This window comes from Frankliniella occidentalis, unplaced genomic scaffold (assembly GCF_000697945.3).
Source record: "Frankliniella occidentalis isolate FOCC.00 unplaced genomic scaffold, Focc_3.1 Scaffold10, whole genome shotgun sequence".
Classification (NCBI taxonomy): domain Eukaryota; kingdom Metazoa; phylum Arthropoda; class Insecta; order Thysanoptera; family Thripidae; genus Frankliniella; species Frankliniella occidentalis.
The window spans coordinates 2405570-2421337 of record NW_026267140.1 but is presented as its reverse complement, the minus strand read 5'-3'; the positions used below and the strand labels follow the sequence as shown (position 1 = coordinate 2421337).

The window sequence follows — 15768 nt, the reverse complement described above, 5'->3', positions numbered from 1 at the left end:
AGGTGTGTGTGCAACACGAGTGTTTTGAGTGGTACAAAACAACCCTGTAAGACAAGTCGTGGCTCAACAAGCCAGCCACTGCGGCTGGCTCGGGTGCGCCCAGGGGCCCAGGCTTGAAGGTCCAGGCTCTGGAAGAGAAAGTTGTTCGGGACGAAATCGTCACCGGGGGTTGGCGACTGGGGACATCGTGGTGGAGTTTAATTGGCACTACGAAAGGCCTTTCCTCAACGCCAACGGAAGATCGCACGCGTCTCGTCCCTCGCGTTCGTTTGCTCCACGGGGACCGCTGTTCCCCCACAGTGCACTACTCATTTCTCTTTTTTTCTTTAAAAGAAAAGAGAATTGAGAGAAAATTGTTTCGTTACTTTTTACCGACCTAGCATTATCAAATTCTGGGCAATAGACGTACACCAAAAAATAATGACGTGTTGACCATAAATATAATCGCTCTCTCGCCCTCGCTGCGGTTGTCGGAGAATAAAACTCTACCTCACCTCAGGGTATATAACTGATTGAATCACAACTCTATTTGCGTTGCAGCACTCCTGCGCGCCCTCCTGCCAGCCGGCTCCACTCGCCTGCCTTTCGCTCGTCAAGAAATTCCTGCTAGGAAAGCAAGCGTCACATCGTTTGTGCAGTAGCGATAATAATCACGGGAGTTTCAGGGGCTGCTGCATATGCAAAAGGGTGGAGCTTATTGTAAGGGCGAGAAAGGGAGAGTAAGATTAGAACGATGAACATGGGGAAGGGGAGCATGGAAGGTTGGTTAAGCTAAGTTTAGATTCACTTATCGGGCAGCGCTGCATGCATCGGTATGATTAATTCTGTACCTGATTTTTTGCCACTCATTACTGGAATATTCGACCAGGCTTGGATGGGAAGAAAATGCACTGTAAATTCGTGTTCCATCGCAGTTATGCGGAAAACCATCGAAAATTTGGTACAAAAGGATTTGCGGCTTTTCGAACTAATACAGTTTTCTCTGTTGTGTGTAAACGAGGCCGGTTGCTGTGATTTGATGTGTTCTTTTTATGCAATGGCCAAGACGCAGAGACTTTAATTCTCTTTTCATCTGGCCTCTTCAGTCTTATTCACCGGATGCGAATGAATACCTTTTCTAAGACATCCCTTTTGCCTCACTCCTCTTGAAGCCCGAGGCTAGGCAGTCAGCAATAATAATTCTCATTTCTGGCACTTCGCCCTTCTGTTTGTTACACATCTATCCACTGATACCCTCCAGATTGAGTGAATAACTGTTTGTACTATTTTCATTTGGGTCCGCACATCCGGGGGCTCCACACGGTAAAAAGAATGTCTTGAAATCCCAGGAAATTTCTGGGATTTCAAGGTTGGGTGGATAATTTCAAGATTGGCCCTTAATCCCAGACTCTGTCTTGAAACCCGTAGCTTCCAAGGGAAATCCTTGGAATTTTCGTCTGGTATTCAAGGGTTTTCCTTGAAGTATCCAGATCGTGCTTCAAGGAAAACCCTTGAATACCAAACAAAGCTACGGGTTTCAAGGCAGAGTCTGGTATTTCAAGGGCCAATCTTGAAATTATCCACCCGACCTTGAAATCCTAGAAATTTCCTGGGATTCCAAGACATTCTTTTTACCGTGCACTTTCCCTCCCACACATGTAGGATTATTACGTCTTTGGAATTTTAATAGATTCAAAACAAAGTCAAGAAAAGGCAGGATTGCGTTTAGTCAAAACCGCAGAATTTTTAGTAGTTTACGCAGGCTTGTCGTAAAATTTTGCTGGTTTGTAGTATTTTTTAAATTGTTGCACATTGTCGCTTTATTAGGTCGTACTTTGCATTGCATTTTTCGGGTACGGCAGACTGTTATTGCTATAGGGTTCGTGACATGACTGTTGTGGCCCAGTAGGGCCTGCGGTACCCGTATCCGCACTGCTCGTTTACAAACGGTGGCCGGCCAGTTCTGTTGCTGCGCGCGCAGTTCGAACCAACTGAAAATTGTTTCCTAGCCTGTAGGTCGGGCCGGGCGCCACCAGGCTGGAAACAGTCTGGTGGCCCGGAGCTGTCTGGTAAGCCTGCAGGGGCACGGTGGGGCACGGAGGGGCCCCCAGCGGCACGGCATTCCACTCCGGAAGGCAACGGGCAGCGGGTCCGGAGGGGACCGGAGGCACCCGGGGTGAGATAGGGACCAATGGGATGTATTTACGGAAATTATACGGCTTGCTAAAACAGGGCCGGGTTCAGCGAGATCCCACGCGCGTTTGAAGTGCGAAACTACTTTGGGTCGTGGTGGGAAGAAGGTGGGCGGGGTACGTAGAGGGGCACCAGGGGGGAAGAAAAGGAGGGGCGTAGGGCGAGTGTTGCGCGTGCGGATAGTTTGGGAAGGGCGCGGCGCACACTGGAATGGTTGAGAAATTTGTGAATAGTTTAGTCTTTTTAAGAGGAAAGGAATTTGAGTGCGCTGAGGTCGGTGAGAGTGCGGTACCAGGTAAAAGCCTACCTGCCCCCGGGAGAGGAATGCCGAGGTGGGAGGTGGGGGGTTGTTCTGGCTGTGGTGGGAAAATTCCTCAGAAAAAGAAAAAAATCTAAGTGCTGTTTCCGTTGCCCCCCCCCCTTTTTTTCCCTTTCCTGATTTTTTTTTGTTCGCAGCGGACGACTGCAGATCCATGTCCATCCCAGATGAAGACGGCTGGGTACGTTCCGCGAATACCTTGCCAGCCTAGCTGCGAACGGAACCACACTTTGCCACGACACCGCTCACCCACCATCAACCACCTCGCCCCACCCTCTGCTCCTTCTCGACATCTACGCATCCACCTCTGCGCGGCGCGGGTAATTAGTTATAGGCGGTGTCAATCTCAGGCATGACGCTCGCGGGACTCAAAGTTCCGCCGAGTATCAGGCACGCACGACTGCACACGCTAGGATTTCTGCTGAAGTGCACATCTGAGGCATAGAGCGGAGTGCACCGACCGAAAAAGTAGTACTCACTCGTCTGTGTTCGGGTCACCCCCCCCCCCTTTACCACTCTCTCACTGACAGGAAAAGGCGCGGCACGTACTTGTACGCACTTGCCTGATGAAATTATTGTACTGATTAGTGAGTACTGTAAGTGTACACAATTTTAAGGGCCTAAGTGCTGTAGCGTTTAACAAACGTGTAATCTCATGGGTACTGCAGTAGTAAAAGAAGTACAACGATCATGTACCTCACCCTCGACCTCACCCCTACAGACTCACTTTTAATTTGTTGTACTTTATTACAATATTTTTAACAGTGCTCTCTCTCTCTCTCTCTCTCTCTCTCTCTCTCTCTCTCTCTCTCTCTCTCTCTCGCGCGCGCGCCCGCAAGGACACTTATCCTGAGTAGCCATCTGGACCCCGCCATGCGCCCCTATCGTGCCGGCCATTCGGTTCCTCGGAACCATACTGGTTTCAGTAGAAGATTGGCCAATCGGCTAGGCGTTTGAATTGGAGGGGGAGAGGGGTCCTTGGGAGGTTTGCTTTGGCCATATTGCGTGCTGAGGGCGGCACGCCCGCGGGGTGGTTCAATCGTATGGGACCTGCTTGCTCCCCTCTCCGGTTGTGTTGGAGAGTGCGTCACGTTATGGCGCACCATCTAATGGAGCTCCATAGAAATATGGGTTTGTTTGAGAAAGCGCGTTCGCCCGCCCATTTTTGTGTGGGAGTGCGCGCGCGCTCTACAAGATCTAGAGATATCTATGTTGGCTTACCAACAGCGTTTGGTCGGGTCTGCTACCCGATCTCTAAACACCTCTGCATCAATTTCTCGGAGCCGATTTTTATACACGGCCCCTACTTTAGGCGGCGCTTCGATTTTTTAAGATAAATTCACCCAGGAAATTTTTTCTTTTGTGTGACCTTCACGTGAGGTCATAGCCGCCACGCTGGAGCTCGCCGGACTGGAGGGCATTTGGAGGTTTTGGCTTCCGGTGTGAGCGTTTTAAAAACATTCTTCGAAAACAAACTGTGCTGCAGTCCTCCCGCTCTACCGCGTTATCAGTGGCCTCCTCGCAGACACGCCACGCCGGCCGCATGGCGAGGGCGCCTCTCAACAGTTTTGCGCACGCACGTTTATTCTAGCGCCGCATTTCGACGCAGCCGTGTGGCGAGCTCATACATTAGAAGACTTGATCCATCGCTCATGACTGCCAGACCATAGAGAGCCACGCCTTCCGCTCACGCGAGCCCGAGCTACGAGGATTGCCCTACTTGGGCACTCTAAAAATCCAACGGTAGGGGTGCGGTTTGCGGCCCGATACATCTGCTGTAGCTGAGTTCGATCTCGATAATTTTCTTTTATTCAACGTTGATTTTCGCTTAAATGTTGTTTAAGTAGTTTGGCCCCAAACTGTGTTTCAGTGTCTGATATTGTAATATCACAAGATGACAGATTTAAAAGTAAAACCTCAGTCTTACTGTCAAAACTTTTGTATCTCAAAGTTCACAGATTAAACTGCTGCATAACGTTTTAACTTTCGTTCCTTTTACTGTTGCAGTTAAACAGTGTTTAAAGTTATAACTGCCTTGTTATACAGAGTGCTTTGCAGAAGCAGATCGGTGTAAAGAAACCCTAAAAAATCGGGTTCAGCAAACGCGTTTCTGCAAACTTACAGTGAGTGCACTCTACGTCACATATCTCCAGAGAAAATTCTCCATCTCAACACAACAGGGTGGAGAGCAAGAAGTAGGGGGGGGGGGTAGCCTACTGTGTTGTACTACTGTCGTTTACGCACGGCCCGTAGTTACGGTATTTTCTTTATAACCCGTTCCTATGGTTGCGGGACCATAAATTCATGTTTCCTTTAAGATTTCAACAGGCATACTTGTAACGCACTTTAAGGCTGGCACAAAGTCGCCTGGTGACCGAAAACTCACCCCTTTTGTTTACTAGTTTTCCTCTCTGCGCGAGTAGACCGAAACCATTTTAATTAAGGGCATGCCCTTGTCGTATCTCGCTGCCACTTTGCTTCGGAAAATGGAAAATCAACTGACTTCTTTGGAGTATCGTCAAAATCTCCACGCGCTGCCCGCCAAACTTTGTCAGTGTACCTACGTCAAGAGGGCACAGACCGCAAGGGCCGATGGGCGGGCGGACGAGCACCTGCCTGCGACGACCACAGTGCCGAATGGCCGAAGTGTCGCGAGGAGAGCGGACCGAATACCGTAGCTCTCTCGGCACCAGGAGGCTGCGATTGATCCCGAGTACTTCTTGGAGAGGCAAAAGGGGGAGGTGGGGAGAGTGGCCTCAAATCGCGGTTGTAGGGCTGTGGACCCGGGCTTTTGGCAATTTGTTCAGCCAAGTCCCTCCCCCCTCCTCTCTGCGAACCCCATACGGTCCCCATGCACCAAGGCCGCCATGAATCACTTGACTTCTGTCCTCCCCTGATTGTGTGTGGCTTCCTTATCTCTTCGCCGCGTCGACGGAGGGGGTGGTCGATGGGCCAATGGACTTTGGTGTCACGGTCGTTGGTCAAAGCCGGTCAAAGCGAGTGGAAAGAAAGGGGCCTTGTGGTGCTATTTGCAAGGCCGTGCCAGTGTCTCCTTCAGATGTCGTCTGACCTTTCAGTGGACAAATAAGGTCCCGACAACGTCTGGGAGGTGGGAGTTGTTTGGGATCACACTTCTCGAAATACTTCATGATATTATGGTTCACATTTATTTATGTGCAGATAAATAAATGTGACTAACTGAGTTGGACAGAACATCGGTCTACGATTGCGTTCGGCTCTAAGGTGAGAATGCCTTTGCTCTCTGCGCCCATCACGTACCGCGATGCCGCCCCCTGCTCTCATTTCCCTTTCTTTTATTTCTTTCCGCCTCGCCTTGAACGCGCTCTGGAGCGGGGCACTCTCGCTTGCCAAGACGTTTCTCTGCGCTCCGAACCTATCCTCGGCCCCGCGCTCTTTTAAGGGCGGTCTTGCCGAGAGGCGCTGAGGCGCGCGGGGACGTTTGGTGGTGGTGGTGGTGGGGGGGGGGGAGATTGCAGGGGCCGGCCGCCAGAGAGCGCGCGCGCGCCACGACTGGCGACCGGAAATGAAATAAAACTACGAGGGGTGGGGTGGGAGGGGGAAAGTTTGGAGGGCTATGCGTCGGGGTGTGTCCGTGCCGTCCGTGCTGCGGGGAGGGGAGCGCACGCAGTGGTGTCGTGTGCTCAGCGCGGCGCGGCTGCTTTGCAAACCCCTGGCCCCGGCCACGAACAACCCCCTGCCCTGCTTTGGTCAGCTGGTTTGCCCGTCACCACCACCTTTCCCGCCCCCTCCTCTCACTCCACGGCCCCGCTTTGCGCGCCCACAGTCGTCATGTCTCACCCGAGCTGGTTCGAGGGGATGAGTTATTCGCCGTAGGTAATGCACGTGTCGTGTCCTAGAACCATGGTTCTGCAAAGCGCATGCCCCGCTCTCGTGGTTGCGACTCGCTCCAGTTTGTGCGCTTCAAGCTCGGCAAAGGTCGCCCGAGGGTAATTTTGCGTATCCGGAGCAGGCCAATTGTCAGTACTCAACAGGTTTCCCTCCGGGTAGCCCGGGCTCTCGACTCCAGGGACATGTGCTAGAGAGCGACTTACACAATAAGTTGGTCAAAAACAAAGCCAAGGAACGCGGGGAACAAGAAAACCACTTTACAAATCTAAGAGTAAAAATATGAAAAAAGCCCTTTTCAGTTATGTAGTTTACACTGTAGCACTAGTGCTAATTTAGTTTTGCAGTTTAAACTAAAACTTGTTCGTTTTCCATTATTAACGTTAAACTCTTTTCCAGTTTCTCAGTTCAAACTGCAATGATTTATTCTTGCAGTTAAAACTGTTATCTTGTTTATTGACATGAAGAGCATCGTGGTTTCTGTTTTTTTGTTCCCCGCATTTGTCTTCATTTTAGCTTCCCGGAATGGTTTATTACGTAAGTTCAGCGCCTGCGATCCCTAGCGCCTGCAAGACTCGGGATAGGCCAGCCCGCCGTACATGCACGTACTGCAGACGCGATGTTGCCTTCCCATCAGGCGCTCTGAAACAGAGGTGTGCGCTTTGTGCACGTAAGTTAAAACCTTGCCGGCTGCAAGAGAAACACCGGTGACACCTGTCACAAGGCAGCGCGAGCAAGATTTGGCCTGGCGCGCACAACTCTGCTCTAAAAGCTTGCTGAAGCTGAAGCTGAACTTCGCAGGTTATCACCTTCTTGATGATCCTTTTATATAAACTACATGGTCACACGAAAAAAATAGACTTTTTTGTGAGGATCGACTATGTTTGGTTCTATTCGTACAAGTGTCCGGTCGTGACTAACTGGTTATCGGATTCACAATTCCAGTTATCGAATTTAGTCTTCGAAACAGAACTGATCCCCACAACAAAGTCTTTTTTCCGAGGTGTTCCAACACTGAGTTTTCTGCTTTTTTGCGATATGTTAACTCACTGGTAATTGCGCCAACGAACGTATGTCCAAAAAAATTGAGTCGACTGAATTTCGGTCTATTTTCAGAATATATAGTTTTCGTGTCAAAATACCTTTAAATAAAAAGGTTGATTTTTTTGGACATACGTTCATTAACACGATTACCAGTGAACTGAAATGCGGAGAGTTGCTTCACAATCGCGATGAAAACTTCACTATATGCAAGTAGCGCACCGTGCAACCCACTGCAAAAAGGTCCTTTTCATCGTACCCTCCAACTATACAAGCCAAAGTGCAGTTGGTGTGTCCGCGGCCATGCATGGGATGGGGTATGTCACAGGGCCGTGGAAAGGTCGTCCGGGGAGAGACGGCGAAGGTCATGGCTAATGCGGCACCGCGGTGGCGGTAGCATGCATGTACCCGTAACGCTGCCCCCTGAAGCATTACATGAACCACCGCGTACGCCAAAGAGACGGGAGGAACGCCGCGGTGTGCCGGACAAGCGTCGCCCCCCGCGGCGTGCCTGTCCCGCCTTAACGAGCGAGCCGCCACCCTCCCGGGACAGACGATATCGCCAAAATTCAGGCATCCTCGGCGTCCCCTCTTGCCGCGCCTGAAGGCACCACAGCGTACCCTTCGCCTCCAATCGACTCGCCCGAGACAGACACAGCCGCGCGTGCATAGCACGCCGGGAGGACGACGTGGCGCGGCGGCAGGCAGAGGTACTCCCTCCCCAGTCCGGCTCGGCTGGCGCCGCTCGCGAGGCTGCTCGCTCCAGGGCTCGCCTGCCCGCCTGCCCGGCCGCCTGATCGAACAAATAAAACCCCTCCCCTCCCAGCGCCACCCGTCTCGGGATCAGCCACATTGGTCCAACGGTCCCCCGCTAGCCGAGCAGCCAAGGCGACTCTCTCGGAGCACCCCTCTCCAGCTCTGGCGGCGAAAGTGTATAGACGTCGCGGAACGTCGGACGATACTTCTCTACTTGCTTTTCGTCTCGCGGTTCGAGGCACGATACAGTAGTCGTCTTTATCACCCTTCGCTACTCGGAACAGTGCACACTAATCACCTTGTAGGTTATAGTCATATCGAATCGATGTTACTTGAGGTGACGTGATCTATGAGCTAGCTTATATGTACGGGTAGTTTGTTTTGCCACGAAGAATGTTGCAGAGTTACAATTTTTTTTCGTACAAGTTCTTAGGACACCACGTTTGGACTTATTATTGGAATTAATCGACAAGCATAAATGGCCAGTTATAAACTTTTAATAACAACCGCAACTTTGTAACATCAATTGTAAATCTTAAACTGCCAAAAGGATTGTTAATTTCAATTAACAAACGTGTTTTTAAGTGACAGGGAACTTCTGTATTTCTGTACACATTTACAATTTGTTGAATTATTTCGTGTACTAACCCGTACGTTTAGTTGATTGCATATAAACAACAAAATAAATAAAAAACATTTTTCTGATTGTGGTAAAGACAGTCTTGGGGACTGTCCGCCATAGCCTGGCTGAGCCACCTGCACACACGCTTCCGCCCGCCTGGCTGGGCTCAGAGACCTGGCAGTCCGCACCCCCGCTACCGGGCCGTCATTAGGAACGCGACCCAGCGCAGCAGCCAGAACTCTTACTGGCTCTCTTCTGCCTTTCTGCCTTGTTATTCTTTTTCCCTTTGCCTCTTTCACGAGGCCAAAATGCTGGCGGCGGCTTTTTATTTTCTCTCCCGCTGATTGAACTTGTTATTCGTTCGTTGAAGTTAGAGATGCGGCTGGTCAGTTTTGTCCGCGTGCGCCGGTCTGATTCGCTTCTCGCTGAGCTGCCAGGCCCAATCATTCGTCGATACGGTCCAAGGGTGTCCACTCGGGCGGGTAATAGTCGGGTCACTCGTTTGGTAATAGTTTTGGTAATACAGGTAAAAGTCAAGTTATAAGTAATATGTAATAGTCGCCAAAATAGGATTTTGGGGTGTAAAACTTCGATTTGATGGAAAATGTGTGATGAATCGTTTGGTTCTGGTTCTGATGCCGGTTCGTGTAACCACACCCTAAATGTCTGAGTGTTGAACACTGACCTGGGTCCAGCAACAGCCGTTACGAAGGGTCGAGGTATGAACGCAAGGGATACTGTTTGCGGGGGTATGTCCCCTCCCGGCTTTCCCGAGTTAATCCCTGCACCGATGCGGCCCACGGCAAATATGCCAAGGAGGGCGTTAGGATATCTGTTATATTCTGGCCAGTCGTACCTCCGCCCCCCCCCCCCATTATTGTTTTTACGTTTACAGTATTGTGCGATGACGTTACGAATTACGACACAAATGACACAGGTGACACAAGAATGTGTCACTTTTTCCGCGATTGGTTATTTTTAAATTTGTTTTAATGTACTTCGATTTTGGCAAAACCTGAGTCTGAATCCCCCCCTCTACCCCCTCCCCTCTCGCCCTCCGAGGTAAAACCTAGAGATCAGGAACATTTTTTTGTTTTTTTGTTTTTGGGGGACATTAGTGCTGCAAATGGTCTCACAATAATCTGGTGTCAAAATTCAATGGGGATTGGGTAATACAACAGGTAATAGAAATTTAAAAGAGGTGATAGTGCATAGTTCGGCTACGATTTTGGAGAGTGGAAACCTCCTCGATACGGTCCCTCAGTCATTATGTGATCGCACTGCCGGGGAACAGCGCCCGCTAGGTTCCGCTCGGCTCGGTCACATGCTGATCGCATCACACACTCGGCCGCGCGCCGCAGTGACGAGCTGTCGGGCCGGGCGGCCGGGGCGCATTCCTCGTGCAAAGTATTTGTCGCTCCAGAAGCCCTCGGCGCCCTCGGGCCTACGGTGGCGCCATCCACGCGTATCGCCGTGTTCTAGGGCCCGGGCTGTTGCTGTTACCACCCCGCAGCGAGGCTCTGGACAGGGGGCTCTGAAGCAGTGAACAGTGAAGATCATTGGAATGCATCAGGAATTCCCCCACCTCCCCTCGTTTCAAATGAGGGAAGGCCATCATGATGTGTATGGATATCACATATTCACTAAAAAAATCATCGTGAGTCTAAAATTACGAGACATTAAAACGTGAACAGAGTTTCGTCGCTTTAGAAGTACGGCTTGTGTTTTCATACTGCGCAACTTTGTACCTAACTGGGTGTATTGATCAAGACATTCTTCTCTTATGCTTAAGTTTGACTTATCAGTAAAAAGATCAGTGCGAATCGAAAATTAGGCCACCACTGTTTGGTTCGTTACTCGGTGGGGCACGTGGGCCGCGCCGCGAGCGACAAATTTGGTCACCCCATGCCTCCCTACTCATTGCACCTCCCCACTCATTACACGACAGTACAAGCATTCTGACACATTTTAGTGTCGCGTCATGTGTTCCTTTGTATAGATTAAAATGTTTGAAGGTTTTAAATGTATCATCTGCTAAAATGCTACAAGACTCTTTGGTATATTTAAAATTATAACAAATACATCCGTAAAATATCGATCAGTTTGTTTCTTTGGTTACTACACTAAAACAACACAGTCCCGAACATTAAAACTTTCGAAACAAAATATTGAAAAATGAATAGTTTGATTTTCACAACGAACAATTCGTACCCAAAGTTGACAATAATGCTCGTTACTTTCAAAGACGACCCATTTTTGTCAGTTACTATCGTGGAACGAGAAAATTAACAGTGTGTACTGTACATTCCAGTGACCGAGTGCTTAATTGTAATACCTCGCAACGCCCGCGACCCCACACGGCGTGGTCCCCGTGAGGTTCGTGAGTGGCTGGAGCTCGGCTCATTAAACGCGCCACGACCGCGCACTCCTCACTGTGCGCGCTCACGGTATTGGCCGTTTGCCCCCTTTACTGCGCCGCTCCGGTCGCAGAGTGTGGGGAGGGGTGGGGGGACTTCGTCGCTACGCAACGGGGGGTGTCCCCCGTACCGCCGCAACCCCAAAGCGGACCGCGAATGAACGAACGGCGAACCGCGCACCGCAGGTAGGACGGCGCGAAAGCCTGTTTACTTCTTACGGAACGTCAGAAGCGCGCCCATTAACTTACTCTAATGTGATGAGGCGACTTTTGTAGAGCGCCCTGATGTGACAATGCCCCCGACAGCGCCGCCCCAGCCTCCCACTCAGGAGCGCCTGACCGGAGCCCTATTGGGTATCGAGATGAATAGATGTGCTGGGGAGGGGCAGAGGGGCATCATCCCTTGCCTCTCGCCACACCCTCCAGGGACCTCGGCCGGGCCGCTACATTAGGGAGGCGGGGTGGGGCGGCCGGCCTTAGAGCCGCACCAGCAACAAGCAGCAAGAATACCCAACGGCATCATCCCAGCGGTCCAAAGTCAGCCGCAGCCGCTGCAAAGAGTTCCCCAGACAAGTTCAGCCGACCCATGCTCTTCCCCCATCCACTCCCCGCGGCCATCTCACCTGACAGCAACCCCGAATCTCCCCGCCGGAACACGACCTATTTTACTCCTGGCCTTTTTTCCCAATTTCCCTTAGCTTGGGCTGCTTGTTTCCCTGTGCTGTCAGAAAGAAGAGCCAGGCCAGTTTGGGTTAAGCCTTTTCCCCTCGTAGCGTGGCGTGTACCACTGTAATGCGCGGGTCTTTGTGCAGGGGCTCCCGAGGTTTCCGCTATGCACATCAACTCTAACTCGCACCCAGCCAAATGTCTACTCGACTGTTATCGGATCATTGCGCGCGTTTTGAGAACCGTGTGCTTGTCTGGAGAACATTTTTCTAAGGAGTAAGAGCAATGCACTCACGAAAATCGACTTCAGTGAGGTGCTAACAAGTCAGGTCCACTTTTTATCCCCAATGCGAGTCTCACAAGAATAATTATCGCTGATTATCATCTCCATGTGTATCGATTTAAGTACATTTAAGTTGCGAACGGGCTGTGCCGTACTTAATTGGGCTCACCTTAAAGGGTTGAGGATGGCGCGATGCCGGTCGATGGCGATGGCCGTGAGAGTGAACACACTGACCGTGACCGTGAGCACCTGCACGAACGGGCAGAAGGGGCACATGAAGTGCGGCAGTATCCAACGCTGCAGCAGTGCCGCCTGGAACTGAAATCAAAGCATAGCACTTAACCAACTTGTCACGGGGGAAACACGTTATTCCGAAAAATCGTCTTCAGCTTATTGCATCTCCAAAAAGACCAATGGCCCAATGGGTACGTGCCCCCCTACTCCGCTTTGTGCGACCACGCACGCCCCCCCCCCCTCCCTACCGCGCGTGTGGGTGGCGAGCAGGAGGCGTTCACGTTCTAGCGTCTCGCCTTGGCCAGACCACCGCCCGGCCCCGGAACTGAGTTCAACCACGTGGGCAGCAGGCCTTATTGTAGTCCCGTCAACTGTCACGTCACTTTCGCATGGCGTGGCCGTGCCAGCACGGTGCGGGGCTTCCTCTATGTTTTTTCGGCCACCCACTGTGGTAAAAACCCATAAACCGCTGGGGAGGAAAAAAAGTAGAACTGACAGGTGGGTCCTGGCGGCGGCTCAGCGCGTAGGGTGGCCTCGCGCCAACCCCAGCTCACATTCGGAGGTGCGGCCCGCCCTCAGGCCCGCCCAACCTCCTCAACACCCTTAATTATTATTTCATAGTGGCCCCTTGCGATCGGGCGCGCTGAACCTGTAGCGCCCAGCCTGTGAGATCGATTTGACGGTCACGATAACGACTGTACCTGCATGTCCGATGAACTTAGCGCGCCTCGCGCAGACGTGGGAAAGTTTCGTCGGAAAAGGGGAGCCTCGGCGGCAGCGCGAAGGGCGGCCGGGCCCGGCTTCCCCAGCTCGGAATAAGATTTATCGACGGGCCTGCAGCGCCCCGCCGCGCCGCGCGCACTGCAACAACGGGCGCCGCCGATCGATCCCAGTCTTACTTTTCCGTCACCACCGTCGTCTCGTTGGCGGTGGGTCCCCCGGGTGGTCGGCTGGCTGTCGGTGAGTCTGCCGCCAAGCCGCCCTCGTATGACGTCCCCTGGGTGGCAGCCCCGGCCCCTCAACCAGGACGAGAGGCTCTCCGACGCCGTCTTGCGTCGTTGTCGACGGGCACCTCGGCGCCATTAGCAACGCCCCTGTCAGCGACGTGCGTCACATCGCTCACTCCGGGGGAGCGACAGGCACACCGTAGTGGCAACGAGAAGGGGTTAGAAGTGTGAAGGGTGGTGCGCGGGGATAGACAGCGGAGAGGCGGAGACGGACCGCAAGAGCGCCGTTATGAGCGCGAAACGCGCGAGCCGTGCGCCCCAGGCCCTGGCGCCCCCTGGGGCCGCGCCTGAACTCACTCTGCGCACACACCCTCCTTCCATTTCTTTCCTATCTCATTCCTCAACCACTATCGCCTCCTTCCCATCATATCGGCCTCTTACCGCCCCCCCCCTCTCTACACGTACTGGCCGGGCCCCATGTGGTTGGGGTTCGCTCTGCGTGCGCTGTCGGCCTCGGCTCACACATTTAAAACCTTATTGCTAAGCAAAATCCTTAGCAATCGCAAAGCACTCGCTTTGTAGTTGCAATAATAATTGCAGTTGCAAAGGATTTGGCATTTTGCGTTGCAAGGTGTTAAACTGCGCGCTCGTATCAGCCTTGGATGGCGAATATTCGATATATCGACTCGTGTTCGTAGTGGCGAAGTGTTCATAACCATGTACTGCAAAATGCTTGCTAAAATAGGTTCGTACTGCAAACATTACCAAGAGTTTTGAAACATTTCCCTGCGAAACAGTTCTTTGCAAGCTAGCGAAGTTTTTCCAATCAAATTATTGTTTGCAACGAGTCTGACTGCTAGTACTGAATTATTTTGCAATACAGACTAATTCTTTGCAATAAGATCGAAATCTCTTCGTTACGTTGCATAGATTTATTTTGAAAACATTTTACGGTGCGGTGGGAATCATGAGGCGCTTCGGGATGTTAGTCTGAGAGAAACAGCAATAGGCTGGTGGCGCCGCCCACTTTTATGTCTATCGTGACAGTCGACTTCAGAGCACTGTGAAACTTTTCCTGGAAGTTTCTAAACAGCTCGAGGAATTTTGTTCTCGACAAAGTTTCGATAATTGCATAAACAATAACAAAACACAATTAATCTCTATTTCTTGATCAATACAATTTTCTCCAGGAAGGGTTGAGTGTCTTTTTTGTAACAGTCGGTTTACTGCAAGGGAGCTTAGAGGTGCGGTTCTATTTCATAGTTTAATTGGGTGAAGCCTTTCCTCGTTAAGGTTGGCATTCACTTGGGAGAGCGCCCCTCGCAGAGAATAACAGTCCGTCCGGCCTCTAAGTCTTGAATCCCCACCGCGGTGCGCAAGCAGCCAGGAACTGAGGGGCGCTTCTGAATGGTAGATTGGAGTGCCGTGCTACCTTTGATGAACTCCTGCACGCTGCTAAAAGCGGAAGAAGGCACTATAAACGCAAGAAGGCAGCCCGACGTCGCAGTTGCCTTTGCGGCCGCTTCGTGCCTCCGTAGCGGAGCAGTGTAATGCGGACCTGTGTGCGCCGCAGTGAGACTGGTAGGAAGACTCGCGCTTCCAACCGCCGCCCTAACCGCCGCCGAAGAGACATGTCCCCGCCGGGGACAGTGTGCTCCAGAAGTGCTCTCGTGTGGGGAGCTAGCTCCTGCTACCGGAGCGTGGCAGCCGAAAACTTGGAAGAGGGTGTGCCTGAACGCTTCCGTAGCGGTGTGCGCAGCTATGCATTATAGTCTCGCAAAGAGGAAGCAACACCCGTAGACCCGCAAAACTCGTGAACTTGCGTCATTATTATTTCTCTGAAGCCATAGGCGCGGTTTAAGATCTGGCTGGACATAAGGGGCGATGCACCGTTGGTTGCATGTTACTTACAGGGTGATTTACTCGGCGCAAATTGCCTACCCTTCAGGTGGCTCGCACCCTCCCACCGCGCCCTTAAAGCGCGCCAGCCCCGGCGACTGAGTGAGTGTGTGTGTGTGTAGCGAGACACGTGCAGTGGGTGGTGACTGCTGACATAACGGCACTGTATTTTACCGCTCCACGCGCGTGTGCTCCCACATGGTTTCATTTGCTCATTTTCATTTTTACAGACATTAGTCCCTGCTAGGTGAGGGGGTGAGGGCGGTTAAGCCGGGGATTTGGCTTCGGGTGTCAGGAAACCTACCGCAGAACGGGTCGCGCGGGGTGGGGGTTTGCAAGTGAAATAAAGTCGGGTTATTTCAGCTGGCCTCACCAGCGCGGACCACGCAACGGCTCCGGCAGCAGCGGGGTTGCCGTTGGGCGGGGGTGAAGAGCGGTATTCAGGACAGGCGGCTTTCGGCTTTTGTTTGTGGGTGGGGCCTAACGAAGACGAACGTCGTTAGCACATATGTTGTACGTGCACCTTTGTCTGCGCCTTCCCCCCCC

The 15768-nt window shown here is 51.9% G+C and overlaps 2 protein-coding genes across 2 annotated transcripts in view; one reads left to right on the top strand and one right to left on the bottom strand.

The window, feature by feature from the left end:
- Nucleotides 1–15768, top strand: part of LOC113212691 (larval cuticle protein 1-like) — a 218453-nt gene that overhangs the window by 9966 nt on the left and 192719 nt on the right. The window contains exon 2 of the mRNA XM_052277361.1: nucleotides 2629–2811. Within this exon, the coding sequence (XP_052133321.1) occupies nucleotides 2659–2811 (153 nt within the window). The 5' untranslated portion in view covers nucleotides 2629–2658. The remainder of the gene's footprint in view (nucleotides 1–2628; nucleotides 2812–15768) is intronic.
- Nucleotides 11594–15768, bottom strand: part of LOC127752332 (neuropeptide Y receptor type 1-like) — a 66214-nt gene continuing 62039 nt past the window's right edge. The window contains exon 4 of the mRNA XM_052277362.1: nucleotides 11594–12460. Within this exon, the coding sequence (XP_052133322.1) occupies nucleotides 12308–12460 (153 nt within the window). The 3' untranslated portion in view covers nucleotides 11594–12307. The remainder of the gene's footprint in view (nucleotides 12461–15768) is intronic.